Source organism: Lissotriton vulgaris, chromosome 6, assembly GCF_964263255.1.
Source record: "Lissotriton vulgaris chromosome 6, aLisVul1.2, whole genome shotgun sequence".
Lineage (NCBI taxonomy): Eukaryota > Metazoa > Chordata > Amphibia > Caudata > Salamandridae > Lissotriton > Lissotriton vulgaris.
In genome coordinates, this window is record NC_141694.1 from 1,545,410,433 (window position 1) to 1,545,435,019 (window position 24,587).

At 41.4% G+C, this 24,587-nt stretch overlaps 1 protein-coding gene across 2 annotated transcripts in view; it reads right to left on the minus strand.

Moving 5' to 3' along the window:
* Nucleotides 1-24,587, minus strand: part of TASP1 (taspase 1) — an 834,089-nt gene that overhangs the window by 248,276 nt on the left and 561,226 nt on the right. For both annotated transcript variants that reach the window (XM_086927723.1, XM_086927724.1), the window contains exon 10: nt 24,259-24,337. In XM_086927723.1, coding sequence (XP_086783849.1) covers nt 24,259-24,337 — 79 coding nt within the window. The remainder of the gene's footprint in view (nt 1-24,258; nt 24,338-24,587) is intronic.

Here is a 24,587-nt window from a genome sequence, read left to right on the forward strand (position 1 = left end):
TCTGTTGTTTTTTATTGTTTAAAACATCGATCTTTTCCTTCGTACTGCATGTAGCCTATCAGTATCATTATGTAAATTTAAAGGGGACGTGAGATGTTTCATAACGTTATTATTGCGGAGTAAAAACATGCGTTGACAATTTCTGCGTGGTAAAGACACATGCGAACTAAAATACGCGTGGTAATGCCATGCGTGGAACTTGTAATCGTGGAAAAAACATATATTCCAGTGTAATGAGGACTGCAGTAACTTCCTACATTCGGTATGTGGGTGTAAAACGCTCCAAAGATATTGCAAAAAATTGCTGATGTCCTATCTGAAGTGACATAGGTAAAAAAAAGTGTCCTCTGTGTGAGATGGGCATTATTAAATATCATGGTTGAACTGTAGACAAATAGGAACATCGAGCTTGTTGAACTCGGACTGGTGCTTGCAAAAAGCGATATAGCTCAGACAGAGAAGAGCTAGTAATTCACTGAGCATTGCTAAATGGAAGGAGGACCCTGGAGATGTTGAATTCGAAAGGGGCAAGTTTATGTGAGTCGAGGCTGCCCTCAAACATCATGAAAGAATATGGGCTACCAGGTAAGACTATTATGATGGTGCAACTGATGTCAATGAAACTACAAATTCCCTGAGAGTCATATTAATCAAAGGGATGTATTCTGTCGCAATTCGTCTGGTAAACCGCAGACATTATTCAACATGTATTTTGTACTTCATTATGTTAACGCTGTATAAAAGTAAATAAAGATATCTACAAAAAGCAGAGTTTATGCAATCTTTCACATATAGATGTGAGGTTTTCCCCGGAATGTTTGCAGAGTAGCTTGCAATCCTTTTCAGACTTGTATTCCATTTCCTAAAATCTACACCACAGGAACAGCTTAGGCTGGAGTTTTGTCTTAACCATCCGTTGTTAGGATGAGATGCCAATGTCCTTTGTACCTGGCACCGATTCAACAACGCTGAACAAGGCTCAATAAAATGGTTGATTACCGAAAGGAATATATGACGAAATTCCGCTTACAATCATCCCACCACATACCATCATCCCGCATATACTATAAGGCCGCAAACTAAAAGAACTAAAACTTTTAGAACGAATATGCCTTTAGCACGCATGCCTTTACAACGTAAAAGCATGCATGTTGAAGGTATACTCATTGTAAAAGTTTAAAAGGTAAGTGAAAGTACACTACCCTACCATACACTACCAAACACTACCCTACACTACAGTCCTTTTACTACATTTACACTACCCAGCACGACCCCCCAACACTACCATTAAGCACTTTACTTCCCTACACAAACACTACAACAGTACCTTAATACACTACCCCCAGCATGACCCTACACAACACTACACTACAACACTAAACCACTACATCCCAGCATTACCCTACACTACACAAACACTACACCACTACCCTAAACCCTAAAACACTACCCCCAGCATGACCCTACACTACGCAAACACAACACTACCCTAAACCCTAAAACACTACCCCCAGCATGACCCTACACTACGCAAACACTACAACACAACCCTAAACCCTAAAACACTACCCCCAGCATGACCCTACACTACGCAAACACTACAACACTACCCTAAACCCTAAAACACTACCCCCAGCATGACCCTACATTACGCAAACACTACAACACAACCCTAAACCCTAAAACACTACCCCCAGCATGACCCTACACTACGCAAACACTACAACACAACCCTAAACCCTAAAACACTACCCCCAGCATGACCCTACACTATGCAAACACTACAACACTACCCTAAACCCTAAAACACTACCCCCAGCATGACCCTACATTATGCAAACACTCCAACAATACCCTAAACCCTAAGACACTACCCCCAGCATGACCGTACATTACGCAAACACTACAACACTACCCTAAACCCTAAAACACTACCCCCAGCATGACCTTACACTACGCAAACACTACAACACTACCTAAAGCACTACCCCCAGCATGACCCTACACTACTCAAACACTACAACACTACCCTAAACCCTAAAACACTACCCCCAGCATGACCTTACACTACGCAAACACTACAACACTAACCTAAACCCTAAAACACTACCGCCAGCATGACCCTACACTACGCAAACACTACAACACTACCCTACCCCCTAAAACACTACCCCCAACCCCTATTACACTTTCCCCAGCATGACCCTACACTAAACAACCACCACAACTCAACACTACACTAACACAACACTACACTACACAATCACTACCCCAGCACGACCCCCACCCTTAAAAATTAACCAAAACCCACTTACCTCTCTCATCGTCGTAGTTTACAACGCAAATACATTTACCATACATGCCTTTACAACGTAATTCGTTGTAAAGGCATGCGTGATAAAAGCACATGCGTTATAAAAAAAATGCGGTATAATGGTATGTGGGCTGAAAGCAATTGCGGGATTATAGTATGCGGGCTAATGGTATGCGGGATAAAAAATGCGGGATAAGGGTTGATCCCCGAAAGAACTACAGGGCACTTCTATCTCCAGCAGTCTTCCATGGCGTAGTTACCGGGACCAAACCATAATAGAAAGTGTTCTCCTGAGGCAGTCAAAAAGTAACGCATGCCACTTTCAAGAATGCACCAGGGAAGCATGGAAAATGGACCCAGCAAACTATTCTCACAAAAAAACATAGTTTATGCAGCAGTTCGTATGTTGAGAATACGTTGCAGAGTTACATAGTTGAGATGATTTCGCTTCCGTCCAGAAAAAAACCACCAATAGGAGACACGCAACATGCTAGGGAATATTTCAACCCAACTGATGGGTGGATATTTTGTAATTATGAGCAGGAAAACATTGTTGATGCTCTTTGCAGTGGCCGAGCTTTTTAATGGAGCGTAGACTGTACTTAAAACCCTCGTTTCTTTTGTTTTAACCGTTGTGACAAGTGGCCAAGTGTTTTTATGAACTTTCTGGCAGCTGTCAATACTTAGCAACAGGCTCTGGTTCTAATGCTCGTTAACGATCTGCCATGAGTCTAGGCCTGGCATTTAAGTGCCTGTTATGCCTGTGCATTTTAAGTGCAGATGCATTTACTATGAAGTTGATCACCCCTGCGACTGACCGGATTCACAGCTTCTGCTTTGAAGATGGGAGATGTGCGGCAACGGAATTCAGCACTATAGTGCATATTTTATAATCACTGTTGTAGCAGTTGCATGCTGCTGTAAAAAAAAAAAAAAATTAAAAGCTTTTCAAATTGTAAATGGTTCTGGTTGAGGCGATCCCATATGCAGATGCTTTTATTATGGTGACCTGCGCTCCTGTGAGTAACCTGATCGATGGCCTCTGCTTTAAAGCCAGGAGGCATGCTGCAATTGTAACCAGCCTCATCAGTAACCCTGGATGACCTCTGCTCTAACTGTGGTACATCGGGTTTTACATTGGCTATGGTTGGGTTCCTTTGGGAACGATGGCCCACTCCCAATTTTAAAGATTTAAAAAAAAAAAAATTGACATGATTGTTATTACTTACTCAAAATAAATACAAGTGTGTGGACATTAGGCTTTCCAAAAAAAGAATCAAGTAGTGGGGGAAGTAATGCACACACCACTGACAACTTCTCTGGGTATTATTTGCTGCATAGGTTTTCCAAAATACCATACATGAGGCTGTCTCCAGGATGAAAAGGAAATCAACGTCATCAATGACTATCTGCTACATGCCACAACAGAGAGGCAACACCATGACCACCTCGGAGTGGTGCCGAGCAGGCTCAAGGGGAATGGCCTTGCGTTGCTTCGACATAACAGCGCGTTTCTGAAGGCCATGCAGTTCTTCAGGTACAGCTCCACTGCAGAGGGCCTTCCAGCAGATCCACAGAAGGAGAATAGAAAGTGGCAGCTTGTCTTCAGGATATTCCTGAACTTTGAGGAGCCCCTTACAATGGCCCCCAAACTGTGGGAAGTTGACACCGAACCTGCCGCTCTGACTTAGCTGTTACAGGAGCTCTTATGCGATAGGGCAAAATGGGAGTGGAGAGAGGCATTCACTGCACAAGGGAAGGGAACATGGCAGCACCTACATCTCATATACACTGCACTGAATTTTACTTCATCTGATGAACCGTCTTCGGTTCTTAAATATGAGGAGCGGTACAGAGAGAGTAAACATGGTCTTCATATGCCACTCGCACCTGAAAACACCATACCAAGCTTTTAATTTAATAATCACACATTCTGAAGACTACAAAGTCACCCTAGGAATTCAGTACGTAAGGGGTACATTTATGAAACTTCACGGCATACACCCCAAGCCATATGGTAGGACAAACAAGTCACAATGATGAACTGTTAGAATTCCTTCCCACAAAACACATAATACACGTTTTGCAATAAAAACGAATGAAACAAATCAAACCATTTGCATGCATATCCGATGACTGGTTACAAATAAGCCGCAAAGCAAAGCCAGGCAGCTGAATCAACAGGCATGGATTAACCAGTACTGACTAACATAAATTGATTTGCTGTTGTTACAGAGATCACACGAGGCGTCCTGGGCACTGCACCATTTTCACGAGAGGCCAAGTACTAAGGGGTAAGGGAAAGGCGAAATAGCTTATTTTCTGGCCGAAAATTCTCCAGGAAACGTAAACCGATTCTGGGATATATCAGTAAAAAAAAAATCATACACGTATTTTAAAATAACTAATCTTATAGTATGTTACTGTAGGGGTCTACTAATGTATGCGAATACTGCGCCATGTTTCTGTGTTGCCGATATTTATGCAGGTAAATTAACAAAAAAGGGTCCTCTTTTTGCCCATCTCAAGGTCATGACTGTTAAAAGGTCCATATTTAAAAAGTAAAATGCAATATTCATCCACTTTAACCTCTGTAGGAATAAGGCATCTCTGGCCGTGCTCGCTACAGAATAAATCTTTAACATAGGTTCAATACAAATATTCCTAATTTTGCCAAAGGTTTAGGAATTATTTTGATTAATACCAAAAACCCGATTTTTATACTGCACTTGCTACACAGTCGGCCACATTTCTGTAGTCAGTAATAAAATAATACGCGGGACTCGTATTACATGCGGATGAACCAAATATATAACTTGATGTAAAGCAGGAAAGTACGGTTGGAACATTCTATTACCATTCCCAGTTTAAATGAAGTAACCTTTCTACAACAAAGTAAGTAAGTGCACCTAAGATAAGTGAAGAGTGTTTGTGGATTCCACCCTCTAGGTCAATATTCTCTCAAGGTCACAAACCGCCAATATTTTCCCAGATGTCAGTTTCAAAGAAATCCGTGAGAGAGATGTTACAAAATAAAATGAATATGCCTGTTGACCCAGTTAACAAGTATAGCCCGCTGCACAAAATACTGTTTTACAAAACCAGGAATTAGTGTAACAAATGAAAACGTATCCATTTTCTTATTTATTAAGATGTCTATGTAGTGCTATAAATAGTCTTTTGGTTAGTTCAACGAACCGTTGGTAAGGACAATGGGTGTCGATAGACATTATAACACGCAGTGGCATAGCCAATAGGCCTCGCCTTGGGATTGAGTAGCTATAAAATTACTACCCAACGGGTCATGCAGTCTGATTCAAGAATACATGCTTGCTTGATACACAGAACGGAAAGTGTATCAATCAAAGTACACGGTTTAAATTCTTTTGCAAAGGACGCCCTGCTGCCCCGAGCCTTACAACGAGGAGGGCCGTGGGAAGATTCAGCAAGACCACGGAGAGTGACAGAGCAGGATGTAAGCCCAAAGAGTGAATACAGCATGCCTTGAAGAGACAGCGCATGCGCTTCCTAGGCTCGTCCTAAAAACCCGAACATCCTCAGGTCACAGACAGCCAGGCACAGGAGTTGTCTCTTAAGGGAAAAATCAACTCGAAGTCAGCCCAAATTATGCACTCCCATTCTTCAAAAGGATTCACCATTCACATCTTGTCCAACCATTGCTCAGTTACAGGCTTACTATCCAAAATAAAAACCAATACACCTACGACATAATGCATTTAATTCTTTTAAACTTCGTTTGAATGTTGTAAAATCCAGAATAACTCTGCAGGATACTATTCCTCATCAGCATCTAGCACTGACAGATTCCTGTGGCTCTCCCACTACCGGTGCTACCCAGAAATTCGGTGGGAAGAGGAAAGTTTAACAAGACTCCCTTGCATCCACCACAGCCCCTTGCCTGAAAAGAACATGCGCTGGCGGCAGATTAACTCTGCAAACCAACGTGATTGTTCATGCAGTGCGATACACTAGTTGAAAGCCGCTCTCTCAGCTCATCGGTGACTTAAGAGAGGATAATATTGTTTAGAGGAAGACTTTTACAGCAAGCCTCTCCAACCTTATATTCCAAGAAAAATATCTAACACTCAACCTGAGTCATCGGACTCCTATCTATGGCCATCTCAGCCCGCAATACTGGGACATATACACTATAATGCCAGTACCTGAATTTCGCAGACTAGGAAGAGCACCATCACCCATTAGTCCCCAGGCATTCTTGTCCTGATGACACCCTCGCATCACAAGTACGGTTTGTAAGTCGTCGACAAATTCAAAAGTATAGTCCGTACAGTGAAGCAAGCGCCAGTACAATCTGGTTGATCTTCTCTTCATTGGAAATTGAAATATCAGACATTCTTTTTAAATACCAACAACTGTTCCGTTTGTCTAAGTCACTTTTAGGTTATGGTTTTCTTACTGGGATTTCTCCTTATCACTCTCCTCTTCTCTTCTCCACTGTATCACTCACAATAAGCGTTGCAAACCAAAATCAAAATATATATGTAAATAAACCGTTTTGTAACTTTCTCCCTTTCGAACGACAAGAATGAAAACTTGATTCGGCTGTATCGAGTTCAAAGAAAGTAAATTGTTGTGGCTACCTCTTACTGTTGCGTTAACCATTTCCAGACAGACATGCTCTATATTAATTCTTTTGATTAATTCAACACAGAAACGACCTGTGATAAATATGAAATTGTTACTAAAAATGAGTTCCATGTGAACATTTGCCGGGGGTTAACAGTTAAATCCATTTTGGCATATTTGCTCACATTTGATTTTTAGCACATTAACTGAACACAAACACGTTATGGCAATGGGTTACACTAAGTAGTGGTAGATCTACAGTGGGTGCATCTATATGGTTCTGGGGATACAACACCACTTGGAGTATATTAAGAGGTGCATGTAGTTATTAACAAGCTTATATGAGGGAATTTCAGAGTTTTGTGGAAAAAGGAGATGCTTTCCAACAAGCTAAGAGGGGAATGGAAGGTATACAGGATTTACAGGAATGTATACAGGATTTACAGGAGTTTACAGGAGGATTTAGAGGATTTACCAGTTTAGAATGGTGGGAGCTGAAGCACACAAGAATTGTGCTTTTAAAATAGCCATAGGGTATTGTTGGATCACGGCTTTGCAATTTATCACTGACCGTATGCTGTGGAGCAATAGAATGGCACAGGAATACACCACTCTGGGAGCTGCTTCAGCAAACCCTCATCATGGTGCAACTAGGCTGTCCCAAACCTTTGACAGCATTCCTGGGACAACTATATTGGGGGCACTGTCTGTGGAATTTAATTAACTTCTTGCACCTTGCCATAATTAACCCTACACACACAGCGGCTAGGCAGTGTAGGAGTTATCAAATGTCATCTAGTGTAACATAACATTAAAGGATGGTGGTGCATGCTCTCACACCCATGACACAACTGTGTTGATAAAGTAATTGGTGTAGTGGCATGGTTCCAGGGATGGAACTGCGACCGAGTGGCACATCAGGGCAGTCATAGGTGGTTCACCGTGCGGTATATAAGGCCGGCCCGGGGCTCTGTGAAGATGGCTGCCACCTTGGGCCTGGTCTCAGGCATTTACCTGTGTGACCCTCTCTTAACTCAAAATTTCAGTTTGTGCTACAACTACAGTAACAGCACCTGCTCTATCTCTGCCATGTAAGGTGCGCCGAATGCTGTGTGTGTGGGTCTGGAAGTTAGGTTGCTGCTGCAGTGGCCGGACGAACTGCAGTATGAGGACGTTCTAGTGAGGGGGGCTAACTGAGGGGCGGGATGCAGTGGCTGAAGCAGGAGGCGGGCCTGGCAGCCACAAAAGGCTCATCTTTACCAGTGCACTAACAAGGCGGCCAAATTGGAAGACAGCCTCGTCATGTAGGCTGTAACTAAAGTAGCCCTGTATCTAGTTACGTACTCGGGCGCAACAGGACAATAGGAACCTGAGTAGTGAGGGGTAGTTAAAGCTTTCCAAAATGTTACAAGTGTCACCCAAGTCAAAAGTTCTTGAATGAATAAAGTATAAAAATGTGCATTTAGACTCATTTACTGTAAATCTTACTTACCAATATAGTTTGACATCAAGGTTTGTGTCTTTTGCTTTCAAGAGGGACTGTGCCTGCAGGTACTGGGCATTTATCCCTTCCGGGAGTGGTGCCTATAAAACAGCCCAGCGAACTATGCCTATCCAAATAAAATGCAACCTATGACAATCCCAACTTTCGGCTACCGACCACTACAACAAGCACTCCCAAAGTCAACACGAGCAGCGCGGGCACTCACAGAAGAATCATCTCCGATCAGCGCAGCTCTGGTCGGATCACTTGGTTGCCTATTGAATGGGCTACGTGGAAAACTGGAAGTACACTGAAGACAGGATTTAAAGACACAGGCACTTCTAAGAAGTGCTCAATTCAAATAATAAATATTAATCGGGTGCCACGCTAAGTGGGCAGTGCTCACGCCCCATAAAGCAAATATTAAAAGACCATTGCCTGCAGCGTACCCCACAAAGCATAAGCGTGAGCATAAATTAAAAGAACATCGCCCGAAGCACGGCGTCCGTGAAGTGTGTGCCACAACAAACACTTGAGGGAACTGCTTGATTGCAATGATGTGCGGCGGCCGTGAATAAGGCGCCACGCTAAGTGGGAAGTGCTCGGTCTGAATCTAATTTTTTTTTTAAAAGACATGTAATATAATTTCACATGTGGAATAAGACAAGTCCTTCTGTGATACTCCATGGGAGTTAACAATTGAAAAAAGGTGGGACAAGCAAAAACCATTATCCACTCAGAAGCGCCATTTTTTAAGGTATTCTGACAAAAGCCAATCAAAAGCTGGAGGCGGGCTGTAAGCCCACAGAGTGAATACAGCATGTCTCGAGAGATAGTGCAAGCGCTGCTTAGGATCGATCTAAAAAGGGAAAAAAGAATTATGAGATTTTTCGCACTTGCCACATGAGTTGCCATCAGTGCCATAATTTGCAGATTTCAAGAAATAAAAATGTTTGTAGCTCGAATGACTGAACAACTGCCTAAAAAAAGAACTACACAGTGCCACACTGTGACTGCCCCTTTGCAAATGTTAACTGGTCACCTTTAAGTTGCTAATTGATATGTTCAGATGTTACACCAGTACCGGTGAGGTGAAAACTTTGCTCTAACAATATTAATGTGTGTAAAAATGACAAAATAGAAACACAATACTGCCAGAGAAAGAGCAGCATTATGCTGCACGATTTGCCTTTTGATGCTGGAGAATGCAGTCTAGTATGTCATACAGTTTCGTCCACCGATGTTACATAATTCCAGTGGTTTGATTTTAATACTTAGGAGCCTACAACAAAAACCTGTCTCTAATGAGTCTAGTTGGGACATCACTAGTCATCTCTCCTAAGACAATACCTTATTACAGTTGAGTTTCGACAACACTATGCCTGCTGTCATAACCAGCAAAAATTATGAACAGCTGCTTTCAGAGCAGAACCCAAAAATTCCATTTTAACAACTAGATAGAAGATAGCTTTTCAGATCCATTTATTATATTCTATCTGCAACCATAAAACGAACTTGATTAGGAGCAAGACCAGGGATTTAATAGCAGATTGCAGAAGTGGGGGATTGTGTGGCCATTTAGTGTAGGAATAAAATATCCCTTATCGTAGATAAAAATTAGCATTGCACTCCCCTCACAGTTCTGTCACCTTTCAAAGGAACTCAATCTCCACACTTGTTCATCTATTTGGTCACAGAACCCCTCAGTGATTTGCAATATTTTTTTATAAAATACAGCAAGGGATACTTTACTGCATAATCTCGAAATCAAACAAAGTTTGCAAATTTGAAGAAAAAAAAGATTATCTAGTGTGAAAAGGCAATGAGGGTGCTCGGTAACTTATGTCAACAATGTTTTTCTTGTTTGGGACAATTTGGAACAATTAAAGAAGAGAATACAATCCAGAAAAAAGTCTTCTCATCTATATTCGGCTTCATAAATCCACTCCTTTCCATGTAAATCCTTCAAAAACAAGAAACCCTGCTGGTACTTTGGATGGGATGATGGACACCACATTCATAAGACTTTTATATACTTGGTCAGTGCATTAAAGGTCAAGGTATTTCAGTACACGTTTCTGGAGAACCAAAAGAAATAGCGTAGAGATGTCAACTATACATTCCACGATATCAAAAAAAGGAACTGTGAGGTCCTGAAAACCAAGATGCTCTGTGTACATTTATCGCAACAAAAAGCATAGACCGTTTTCTCGGATATCTGAGATTATATAGCTAGCCATTTTTTATTAAGATCAAAACATAAACAGGCTTAACTGGAAGCTTTTAATAAACCACATCAGTAATGTTATTGTAAAACTGCATTTTAAGATGTGCTGCTTGACAGGTTTCAGCGACTGGCTGGATGGGGGTTCTGGGGAACTTTCTGCACACCCAATCGCTTCTCCTACACAAGGACATTACAATGTCATGGCACGCTTTAACCTCTCTGGAGAGTCATTCCAGTCCAAATCTACAAGAACAAGGAAATCTGACCACATTTACTGGTTTCTTTAATTGGCGGAGCCTGTGTGGTCGTTTTGGGAACCGTATCTTTCTGGAAATCTCCAAGTATTCCAATAGAGCGCTAAAGAAGTTTAAGCACTTTAAACATTATTAGGAGACAGTTAACTGATTAAGCCAATACGCACTTAGGAAAAAAATCTCATTTGTTCACGTTGTGACAGTGACTTCCGTATCCATATGATAGAACAGAAGATCTTCGATTAATAGGAAATTCACTTTAAAATGACCTCATAAGTCAGTGATCAAACAACTACTTCATCTATTTTTCAGTAAATAAATATTTCACTGTTAACGCTGAAATATATTAAGTAACTGCAGCCCTTTCCGGAGAAAGCCTAGCTTTCCTTTCAAGCAGGAACACTACTTGATATTACCTTGCAAACAAATAAACGAGGGTGCGAAATGAAAGCACAAAGAGATGAAAACTCAAGCAAATGTTACAATTTAAATGTACTCGTGCTGCCTTTCAACATCATATTTCCCTAAATACGAAAGAGAAGAAAAAGAAGCAAGTGTATAAAAACCAGTCCAAACACCGGAAATTATTGTTTTTCGCTTCTCAATAAATTCAACTGTCATCACAGTAATGTCAAGCTACTAAAAATGCAAAGTGTTAAAACTTTTTGAAACCACGAGGCTAAGAATTTAAAAAAAGTAAGTAGAAGGATCATAATATCGGAAAAAGAAAACATGAAAATACTATAGAAGATATTCTCGAATTGTTAAGTGAAGTCATGATTAAAACTAAATATCTGCGCTTCAGGATGTGGAACGCATTTGTCTATCCTATGACTAACTAAGCATTGCAAGAAGACCATGATACTAACTTGTGGTCGGCACTACAGTTGTAGTCTCTGTGTCTTTGTCCTTTTTTACGTGCTTCAATAATGGAGTCTATAGAAGTCTCCCCTTTTAAAAAATAGCATGTTTTTTTCTTTACAGCCTTAAATTAAAATTGGCCAAAATATTCTTTGTCAATACACCTTGCACCATAACTTCCAAGTGAAACAAATATTCTAGAAAGTTTTCAAATATTACCAGGTTAAAAAAACTGAAATAGCTTGCAGGAAAAGTGTCTATCCCTCACCCTTACAACGACAATCCTAAATTATTTCTGATTTAATCAATCTCATGCAGATTTAGACAGCAAATTAAATGGTTTCTCCGCCTGTGAGACTGTTCCGATTCGGATTCAGATGATATCAGGGTAAATTCAGGAGGTCCTTTGGATTCATATAATATTAAGAATTCAGCATTGATGTTCGCAGACGCTACCCTCCTCATATCAAAAACACCGATGTGGTTACAAAAACTTCTCTGTAGTTTTGAGAGATTCTGCGTCCAGAGAGGTCTTGAGATAAATGTAGATAAAACAAAATGTATGATGTTAAATCCCGGCTATTCTACTCAAACTAATCTCAAGATAAGTGGTCCTCCCTTAGACCAGGTTAGTGTTTTTGACTACCTGGGGCTGACCCTCATTTACTATTTTGATTGGAGATGTCATATGGAAAAGAGAAGGCTTAAATTAACCCAACCCAGTGGGGTGTTAGTAAGAGAACAAAACAACTCATATTTCTGTCCAATCTCCCAAGCAATCCAAATCTACAAAATGCAGGCGCTAGGAGCTGCCTAGTATGGGGCTGAGCTCTGGGTGGCATAAGGATATTTCAGCTTTGCGGGTTAGTTAGAACCGCTTCTAAAGTCAGTTACTAGGACTACCAAATAGTATACAAAGTCAAAAAGTTTTTATTTGTTTCGGTACTCGACTGAGGACCACAAATATAACATAAAACAATTTATAAAGAAAAAGTTTCATCGCGAATTAAAATAATGTTAAAAACGATTTTAAAAATTTATAGAAATTATAACATACAAGTTCATTTGGTGGATGTTTGCACACTGATAATAGTTCATTTACCGATAAAATTCTGCATTTACGGTATATAGGATCAAGATATCTTGACCGTGCTGTTACTACTTTAGAGCTAGGGCATGCAAATAGTAGGTGCTCGATGTTCTGGTCACCCCCTTGACAAAAAGTACATAAAGGGGATCCACTGGGTGACCATCTTGATGTAAAGGTTAACACAGGTAGGATGCCTAATCGCAGCATTGTAATCGCCCTCCTTGCACCATGTGTGAGGGAAAACCCTATATATGGCTGTACATGCTTGTACTCCAGTGATTCTACGAAGAGTTTGTAAGTAGATAATTTGTTACAGTGTGCGAAATCAAGTTCAAAACTCAGTTTAGGGGTAAAACATTTTAAGAAAAGTTTCAATTGCGCGGCTGACCAGGTGAGCAAAATGTCCGTATTAATTTTGGCCATTTGGAATACAGCAATCATATTCCCGAAGAATGTTTGCTTTGAAGCATCTAGTTCGAAAGTTTCGATTTTAAGCAGGGATCTTAGTGTTCCTTCTTTTGCGTGGAGGAGATTATAGGCCCACCTGATAACATTAGCAACAGCTGTAGCATAGGAGCTTGTGATCGAAAATTCTAATCGTAGAGCCTGGACCGGAGTGGAATCTGAGACCTTCATGATTTTTTTCAGGATTTTTCCTTCTTTTTGGTCCATATAAGTCCACTGTTTTATAGGGATGTGCTCCGTAGCGTATGATAAAACAGGGGGGATCTTTACTCTGTATATTTTTAGCAGTGAGGAAAAATGCCTGTTCCCTGTAGCAGAATAGAGTCTAGAGAGGGCCCCGGCATGTAGTTCAGATTTCCTTTTTAAGTTGTTTATCTGCTTCGTATTTTTTAGATTCTTTGAGAGGATCCTACCGAGATAGGTGTATTCATCAACCTCTTCTAATTTTCCTCCGCCGAGCCTCCAGCAGTATTTAGCACTTTGTTTCCTACCTGAAAAGGAGACAACTTTTGTTTTCATAAAATTTGGAATTAGGAAGTTATCCTTTGAATATTTGTGTAAAATGTCTAGGAGTTTTTGTAATCCAAAAGGAGTAAGATCCAACATCACAATGTCGTCAGCGTATAGCAGTGCATGTATACTTTGTGCAGCGATTTTTGGAGGCAGACTTGAACCTTGCTGTAGATGATATGGCAGGTCACTGAGGTATAATGAGAATAGTATCGGAGCTAAAAGGCACCCTTGTTTGAGTCCATTGGCTGTTTTAATTGTTTTCGTCAGACCTTTTTCACCCTCCATTTGCACTTGGCACCAAGTGTTGGTATGGAGTTTAATTATAATCTGCAGCAGTTGTTCCGGTATTCCTAGTCTCCTTAGTTTGTTCCATTATGTTGGTCTGTCGACGCGATCAAAAGCGGTAGAATAGTCTATAAATGCTGCGTATACAAACTGAGATTTCCGTACTACGTATTTATCGAGAATGGTCTGGAGAATTGATATATTATCAGTGACAGAATGGTTAGGTCTAAAACCTGCTTGAAACATGGGTATTAGACCCTGCGAGAAAGCCCAGTCTTTCAATCTATCCAATACCTCTGCGGCAAACAAATTCCCTATAGCATCCATCAGTGCTATTTGGCGGTAATTGCCGGCTATGTTTTTGTTCCCCTTTTTATGAATAGGGATGATGATGCTCCCCTGCCATGACTTTGGCATTTTCCGGGTTGTAAAGATGTAATTAAAGAGGGGTGAAAGCATCTGACTCCACTCCTTGGGGTCTGCTTGCAAGACCTTAATGGGTATTTGGTCAGGGCCTGAAGCACCGGTACTTCTTGCTTTTCGAATATGCATTTCTATAGAGAATGCCGAAGTTTTTGTGATCGGGGAATTATTTTTTTCCATGGTGTTATCGTCGACCTTTTCATCCGAATTGGTTGGATTTGCCTTATATAAATCAGTCAAGTAAATTTCCCAATCATGAGGTGGAACCGGAATGGCTTGAAGTTTCTTTTTTGTTCCAGTTATTTTGGCAATTAGGGACCAATATTTTCGCTGATTGTATTTTTTTGCGGCTATTTGGATATCAACCCAATTTCGGTCTTGCAATGTTCTTTTATAACTGTGCTTCTCTCTTCTTAATTGATTTTTTAGTTTATTAATTTCTGTCTGAATTGAAGGGGAAAAATTCAAGTATTGAGCTCGTATGAGTTTATTGAGCATTTTCGCAGTATTTGAATTCCAGCTTTTGTTTTTGTTGTTGTTCTTCTTGTTCTTTACTGAAGAGGCCTGTTGTAACTTGTCTAAAAGAGCACTTTTAAGTTTATTGATTATGTATTCAAAATTTGATATTGGATCATCTGTATATGTTTTTGTTAGGAGTTGAGTGTGGGCAATCAGTGAGGATATATTGTCCAAGGTTGATGAATTCCAAAAAATGCGCCTCTGATCAGCTTTTACCAGAATTGTACTATTATAGAATATGATCTGGCTTGTAGGGGAAGGGTTGGCCAGCCAATTAGTAGATAGATGTATAAGTGCATGATCACTCTCATCGATGAAATTGGAATGCAAATACGTAACTGTCTCCAATAATTCCATACCGCAAATTATATAGTCAATAATTGAAAAGGTTCCATTTCCACGTCTGGTATATGATGCCGGTGTATCTCCTTCCACATTGCCATTCAAGATTATCCTGTTTAGATTAGGTAGTAGTGATAATAGAAATTTACCTCTTTTATCTGAGCTTATTCCTTTGGGAAATTTTGGAATGGATATTTCCAGTGATTCTTCTTTATATAGGTTTACCCACTTTCTAATTTCGGCATTAGAGATTTTACCATTGAGATCGCCCATGATTATATATGACGGATATAATCGATCTTCTATTGTCTGAGAGATGGTTTTCATGATATCCGCGAATAGGGCATCTTGATTAGTGCCAGGAGGGGCGTATACATTAAAGAGCAGGATTACCTTTTGTGGGGCTGTGATGTGTGTTTTTAGAGATACCTTAATGCACTGGAGGTTATCTGAGTTGGTCTCGACGATCTCTTGAGCCCATAAATATTCTTCCCTCAGTAGGATTGCCAGACCACCCTTTGCATGGCCTCGGTTAGTTAATTTTGCAGGAATATCATAAACATAGTAGCCTTTCTGGAAGAAGGATTTTGTTGCCCAAGTTTCCTGTAGAATCAAGATGTCAGGTTGATTAATGGTAGCTTCAGTCATTTTATTCTTAGTTTTTCCAGCCATATTCCACGAGGTAATCTTCAAGCCATTGTTAAACAGTATGTTGTTGGCAATTGATGATTTTGTTGCTATTTAATGTCTCCGAGACCCATGCCCAAGACTTTAGGTTTTTTTTAACCTCCTTTACTTCTGAGTCTTGGTACCAGAATGCCCTTTCACCATTGTTCACATGAATTTTCAGGGTATCCTTCCCTGAATCTTCTGATACAAGAGTGTTTTTGTAATGATTTTTGAATTGCGTGCTAAAGCTTAGGCCAAAACGATCGTTGGATCTTTTATTGGTTTTGTTTACCTTTGGTTCAGATCTTTCAATTACGTCATAGCCGCATTTATGAAGTATCTCCTTTTCATTAAGAATAATCCCAGGAAGAACTGATGACCAGAATGATACCATTGCTATTTTGCTATTGTCTTTTTTGGGGAAAATCACTAGGTCTATTTCTTTACTGGTCAAAGATTGTAGAGGCAGTATATGTTGGAGAAGATTGATTATCCTTCCTCGATTGAGTGGTACGTTATCGATGGGAAAAAGTTCTTCGAATTGTAACAATTTGGATGGTATCACTTCGCCACTTAAGGAGATCTTATCATCATCTTCACCTGTTCCTTTGTTTCTATGACCTATTTTTGAAAATAGTATGGTCGGATGGTATTCGTCAGCTCTTGGGTTCAATGATTGTACATTCTGTGTGTTTTTTCTGTCACTGGTTGCCTCTGTTTTAGTAGTGTTAGGGATTGTAATTTCATCATGTCCCTCACGGGTTTTTTGGGGTGTGATTGGTTTTTGAAATTTGAGCTTGCGAGTTTTCTTTTTGTGTATCCTTCTTAATGGTTTTTTTCTCCTTTTTTTCCTTCCTACTTCCTCGGTTTCGGTTTTTGTAGAGATTATTTCTCCTTTTTCAGCATTAAGTATGTTTTTAGTGCTGTTTTCCTGATCATCCTTGTCGCAATCGTTTTTGTGCAGATCAGTTTTTTTGGTAGGTTTCGAAAAAATAGAGTACTGTTTAGCAGTTTTTAGAGGATCTTCTCTGAAAAGTTTTTTTAAGGAGTATGTAATGGATTCGTTATGAATTTTCGGCTTTTCCTTTTTTTGTTTTTCTGTTTTTACTATTTCTGATGTCTGAGTACTAGAATCACGTTTTGTTTGCATCTGTTTACTCTTGTTGATATTAATTGAGTTATTCTTTTGCGATTGGGTCGTATCAGATATTTGTTGTTTTTTTACTGCTTCGGCTGATTCTTTTTTCCTTTTTTCTTCTACTAAAAACTTTAGTATTCCAATTTGTACATCTAAAGTTTGATCCGAATTTTCTAGAATATGTCCTAGAAAAGAAAGGACAGATTCCAAGATTTCCTGTAGAGAGAAAAGAGCTTTTGACATTGGTGTTACGGAGTTTGCAAAATTATTATTTTTAAGAGAAAAAGGATCCAGAGAAGAATCAAGAACTAGATCTTGTTGTGATGTTTTTTTCGAAAAGCTACTGGAAAACTTGTCTGAGTTTGGCTTTAATTCTGATTTACTTTCCACTGACTTCAAGTTATTTTCCTGAGGATCCTCAATGGGATATGGGCTCCCAAAGCGTTTTATTGGAGTTGAGGATTTTAAAAGTATTGCCTCGTGGTCCAGGGATTGTAGATCCTGTGAAGAACAGTTTATCTTTTTGTTCAGTTCAAGTTCAAGTTCACTTAGGTTTTGGGTCAGTTGATGGTTCATAGAAGAAAGCAATTTTTCCTCCATATTTCCAAGAGGATCTAGATTTTGTTCTATTTCCGGAACATGGGCAAGTGATTCCCTTTTTGGTGATAAGGCAGAGAAGTAATTACTGATTGCCGGGGTCCGAGTTATCCGGCCGTATTTTATTGCTTTGTCAGAGGATTTCCTGACTGCTTCCTCTGTGCCCATTCGCTTCATAAATATCGTGCGAGATCTTAGTTTTTTAAATCCCATTATACTTTCCTGAGGTAGGTCTAATGGTAATCAGTGTAAATACTTTCTCTGGTAATTTAGATATGATTGCTATTATGACTTCGGCTTGATTCACCGTCTCCCTTTGACTTGGTCTCAGTATCTTTGTTGTTGCACTTACCACACTGGCTTTCGGATGTATTCCTGGTCACAGAATTGCCCGGTATATGAAGTTTATGGACATAGATGTTAATAAGGTGGCCCGTCCCGTCCTTGTACGTCCCTGGACGGCCACAGACGGCCCGCCCTTTGCCCGGCGTCCCGCGAGACGGACCTTTTACTATGTTTATACTTGGGAGGGCGGCCGTGGGCGGGGCAGGCAGGGGGCGCTGACCGGATGTCGTCAGGTCTCGCAGGGACTCCTGGAACAGTGAGTCCCTGCAGCGCAACACCCCTGCAGCCTCTCTGCACCGCGGCAGCTGGTCAGGTGATCTTTTCCAGGCAGGTGGGGGCTCAGCAGCACGAAGCAGCTCCCGCGCAGTGGGAGCGGCAAGTCGTTAGGTTATCTCCGGCAGAGGCACCGGCAGAACAGGCAGGTAGGCAGAGAGGTTTTCTTCACGCTCTAAACGCACACAACACTTGGCAGGATAATCGCTGAATTGCCAGCGCAAGTCCCTTTTCTTTGATCAGCCAGCCGTGGGCGGGGCAGGCAGGGGGCGCTGACCGGATGTCGTCAGGTCTCGCAGGGACTCCTGGAACAGTGAGTCCCTGCAGCGCAACACCCCTGCAGCCTCTCTGCACCGCGGCAGCTGGTCAGGTGATCTTTTCCAGGCAGGTGGGGGCTCAGCAGCACGAAGCGGCTCCCGCGCAGCGGGAGCGGCAAGTCGTTAGGTTATCTCCGGCAGAGGCACCGGCAGAACAGGCAGGTAGGCAGAGAGGTTTTCTTCACGCTCTAAACGCACACAACACTTGGCAGTATACCACTACTACCACTTAGACTTGACCTGGAGTAAGGCCTATCGTCGAGTGGTCCGGGTTTAGGCCCTTACTATTTTGGAGACGGATCTGGGCCTTGCCATGGCGGTGTTCCTATCGAGCTGGCCCTAAAGAAGTGTTAGGGATCCCAGGGTTGGAAGCATACCTTGGATAAAATATATACCAAAGATACTTTGACCAAGTTAGGCTGTGTGGATCTGTGGACAGAACCAGAGGCTACTCAGACAGTTAGTAAATCACTGCTAAAGAGGAGGTAGAGACAATGCAAAATGGATTAACTGTTGCATTCTCCTCATATGGCACCCTGACTGACTCTTTCCTTATACGCATGGCAGCCTATTTATGCAACTTCGCTGCCGGGATCCTTTGCAGCAGGCTTTATCCGCATAATGACTGGATCCGACTAATCCCTCACCAGTTCCAGGTTCCCGAATTCATACAGAGCCGATACTCGAGAATCACTACGGCTTCCCTGCTGCCTTCCATCAAAATGGCGGCCAGCTCACCACATCGGTGACCGAGATGGGGGATGAAACGTTCCACAAGTAAGGTTCCCCGGAGAGCTCCGCACTCCATCTGCGGTCATCTTTCCCTCCCAACTTTAAAAGATTAGATGATAGACTGTGCGTTTATGGAGGTTCTATCATTGGCATGCCTGACCTGAAAATGGCGCCCTTATGTGACTCCTTCTATCGAGTGTCCGAACCGCCCCAGAGCCGATTACTGCTGTTTCAGCCGCATTGTGGAGCCGCACTGAGGTTGCGGCGTTGAGCCTTGGGCAGAGCGAGGAAATCGCAGGAGTGACTGTGACACGAGGCAGAGGACGCGGCAGCCGCCATTTCCTGGCAGCGTGGAGCAAACTGGTGAGGCGAGCGGAGGCTTGTTGGAGAGAAATTATGATTTCTGGTGGCAGCTGGAGACGCTGCAGAGGGCTTCCCTTGCTGACTGAGACCCCCTTGCGGCCCCGAGAGCACTACTTCGTTTACCCTGGGCAGGATTTGTAATTCAGCAGTGCCTGACTAACATGGCGCCCACGGTGGACGTGGTAGCGGCGCCAGCCGCCATTTTGACTTTGGGGGGCGATTTTATCCTCTGGCAATCTCCTGACTTTGAATAGACACCTCGCCAGTGTCCTACGGTATTAGGACCCGGACCCCGCTCAGCGGCACCGCTCGGAAAACTCCATAGTGGCGCCTGTGAAGAAACGGACCTGCTTTTTGAATGCCTCGCAGCAGATCCATGGGAACTTTTACCGAACTACCTACCCCGTACCCCTCCCTGCTCTACTCCTCTTCTCTTCCCTGCTACTAACCTCTGCCCTCACCTGTCCTTGCCCTAGTCCCCACCCTGTTTACCTGTGCATTTCCCCCGTCATCTGAGAGCTAGCTATTTTGTCTGATGCCCGATGGGGCTACCTGGTTTAACTATAGGGGAGACAGGTCGGGGATTCCCTCCTTGGACGGCACCTACCCAGTCGGTCTTTAGCCAGACTTCCTTTCGTCTCTCCCGTCGTCTCTTCCCGCTCCCTCCCTCTATTTATATCTCTACTTCTCTCCTCTCTCAATGTATTGAGACTGAACTATTCTGTCTGATGCTCAATGGAGCCACCTGGTTTAGCTATAGGGGAGATGGGCCGTGGATTCCCTCCGTGGTGGTCACCTACCCAGTCGGCCTTTAGACAGATTTCATTTCGTCTCTCTTTGTTTGTCTCTTCCCCTATCCTCCCTTTCTCACTTTCCCTGTTCCCTCCCCTCTACACTCCATTTATTTTGCCCTCCATGTTATTTAATTGTTTCCCATTTAGACCTAGCTATTTGACCAAAGCCCGGTGGAGCTACCTGATAGCTATAGAGGATATGGGCTTTGGGACTTCTCCCTCGACCGTCACCTACCCAGCCGGTCTTTGGGCAGACTTTCCTTCGTCTTTCTGCAGTTTCTCCCTCCCATACTGGTTCTGCAAACCTCTTCCCTTGACACCAGAGACCGAACGACTTTGTCTGATGCCCGATGGAGCTACCTGTTTTAGCTATAGGGGAGATGGACCGTGGATTCCCTCCTTGGTCGTCACCTACCCAGTCGGTCTTTAGATAGACTTTCTCTCGTCTCTACGGTTGTCTCCTCCCTTATCCTCACGTTCTCACCTCACCTACTCCCCACTTCTTTTCTCTCTCCTTTCTATCCTCTCCTAATGTATTGCTGATTGTTTGATGTAACGAGTAATTGTAGATCTTTTTCTGGTATACTGTTAAACCACATTGTTGCACTTCCTTTCGTCCCTCCTGTCGTCTCCTCCCGCATCCTCCCCCTATTTATGTCTCTCCTTCTCCTCTCTCTCATTGTATTGAGACTGATCTTTTCTGTCTAATACCCGATGGAGCTACCTAGTTTAGTTAAGGTGAGATGGGCCGTGGATTCCCTCCTTCATCTTCACCTACCCAGTCGGTCTTTAGACAGACTTTTCTTTGTCTCTCCGTACTGTCTCTTCCCTTATCCTCCCTTTCTCACCTACCCTGCCCCCTCCACTACTTTTCTCTCTCCTTTCTCTCCTCTCCGAAGTGTATTGCCTATTTTTTTGGGATTTATTGTGTAATTGTTTAACTTTTTCTGTTACATTCTTGATTCTCATGTAAAGCGCTCCGATACCTACGGGTCTAGCCAGCGCTATATAAAACTCTTTAAATAAATAAATAAACACCTGCCCTAGCTGTGGGGCAGATAGGGAGTCGGAAGTGCATGTTCTGCTTTTCTGCCCAGCAAATTTTAAAAGCAGAAAAAAGTGGATTATTCCCGTTGCTTTTTGGTGTCAAGGATTATCAAATCGTTTTTCGAATTTTAAAAACTGGGGTTAGACAAATTCTGATTTTTGCTGTATCCTGCTTTTTATTCACAATATGGAGGATTAGGCAAAATATGTGCCTCTAAATGTTTGCTTATTTTAACTAATATATTTATTATCTGTACCAAGTTTTATCATGGCATATGTATACTGTATTTATTTGCTTTTTAATACTTTATGGGGTTTAATTGATGTTATGTAATTTGATTTGTTCCACTTTTATGGCATACAGCCGAAATAATGTTAGAAAGGTAAGAATAAAGATTCACATTGATGGGCAATGCTACTTGCAACTCAATCATCAGAGCGCCAATGAGCTTTCAAATTAACTTCAGGACAAAGTTGGGGAAAATGAGCAAATTAGGCAAGGTGTATAAAAGATTAAACGGTTGTGAATAATCCTTAATTTTAGGAATGAAAGGTATATGAAACAACCTTGACAGTGTAGAGGTCTGGTAGCCCCAACCAAAAAAAAGATTGATCAGAAAGGCTCCTGGAGCCAATGTCAACGTTGAACGAGCAATAGTTTTTACGACCAAAACTGGTCAAAGGGTGTATGTAATACCAATGTTGCAAGCATTATACAAAACCAGCCTGCACAGTACAGTGACATGACGGATGTCATCACGCAAAACGTCCAACTTGAATCTCTCTGACGTATGCAAAAACAAAAGCTGAAACTGCTTGACAACATCCCGAAGCACAAAGCCAAAGCAGCGTCTTGAGTTGTAAATGTGCTTGAGAGGCTCAATCAATCACAGCTTCCATTCAAGCCAAAATGTGTGGCATCAATGTTCAATGTATGAAACCTGGCACAGATTAAACAATATCTTAAAGAACAATGGTCAGATATTGTCACATCTCGGTGTGCAAAGGTGCTTGCAGGAAAAATTAACACAGTGAGAGGTATCCATTTACGAGATTACATTTTAATACGTAATTATTTTTCACTATGAAAGTGTGGTACAGATATGTGAGAAAAATCATTTCACTACACGAAACTTAGTCACTTGTACAAAAAAATGCAAAAAAGTTCGAGAGGGTATAGACTTTCATTAGTCACTGCATTTTTATCATATATTAAAGGACTACAAATGAGCAGTTGTACGATAGCGCTCCTTGCGCAACACCCACAATCCGCTACAGCAACAGTTTTTGGTTGTATAGCAATACGTTGAGTTAACAGGCAAATGCTAAGCAATGAAACATTCGCATCACTAATGTTGAAAAGTACCAATACAGTTGTTTATGGAAAAAGTAAAAAGAATAGGCATTTATTGAACTTGACGAAAGTTACTGCAGAAAATGAAAGCACTATGGGACCAGTCATAAAGGCTTTGGAGGAACATACACTGATCCAAAATGTGGCATTGGAACATATTATTCTAACCAAAAGTAAAAAGAGCATCCGAGAGTGTGGCAAATGATGTCGCAAATATATGGGTGGTGACGAACTCATGTCAGTTTAATGTACGTCTAATCACCTCATGATGGAAACCAGTTATGACCACAATAGGCTATGACTAATGCACATTCCCGTTTTGCAGAGAACCACAACACTATCCCAGAATATAGAGTCCACGACCAACTGTGTATGTTCTCAAAATGTATGCTAAACTAGGGTTGGGACAGGAAGTAAGGTGAACTGCTCTCTTCCAGCATCAAGAGTGAGATAAGCATTTTCATTTGGCAAAAAGAGACATTAAACAACGAATATGTACTTAATTCAATGTATGTGAAAATAGAAAAAGTAGGAGTAGGTCCCCATCCCCTCTTAAGTGAATGCTCATTCTATATTCAAAAGCCAAATTCAACTATAAATAATTATCTCATTCAGACATTACGATTAATCCCAATTTTAAATGGGACCACCTACTCAGTAGGTCCTACTGTATGCATCAAAATTAATCAAAACCCAAGGGATCACCATATATAATTTAGAAAACTTCAACATGGTACCAAATGCTGGCACTTGATATGAATAGAGTCTCGTGGTGAAGAGAGATTTGCATCCACACCAAAGACCATATGCATTTATTGCACCAGAAAAAAGTGTCAGCGGTAACCAGCTGTCATCATCATTAGGACGCTGATTTGGATAAATACGCAGAATTCGCACAAGTAAATACAATGGAGTAGGGGAAAGCAGGAAACTAAAATTACATGTGTAGATTTCCGTAGCATACCATTTAGGATACTGTGGATTCCAAAAATGGCGGATTACTACGCAGAGCATAAGTCGATATATGTTCAAATCAGCAATGTATATTTATGTTTTATCTTCTATGCAGTTTTCCTTTTTTAATACAAAAGTTTTACCACTTACCATACGTATGCTCATTATCTCAAGCGGGCTACTGAGGAGCTCTAAATATCTAATAAAATTCACTAAAAAGATTTTTTTGGTAGATGGATGTACACAAACTGAACAAAAATTAAATAAATGCTTAATGAAAACAGCAAATACCTGAAGTACTCACAGCTGTAGAATAGGGTGTTTGGACTCCAGTATTTTCTGCCCAGCAGCCGCATCCATAAAGAGCCGCCTATAACAAAAATAACTCTTAAAAAGTGTCAAATCTTTATGAACTCTGTAAATTATTTGCTTTGGAGACTTAGAATATCTTCAGTGTTTACCTTGATACACTAGGTTTGCAGTTACCACATTTACATAAACAGCTTGTTTTTCTGCACAGGAAGCAGAAGGGACATAAGAGAAGGAACACAACATGAAACCTTAAAAAAACAGCGTTTTATTGTTAAACGCACTTTTGGTGTCTTGTGTAAGTTAAAAAC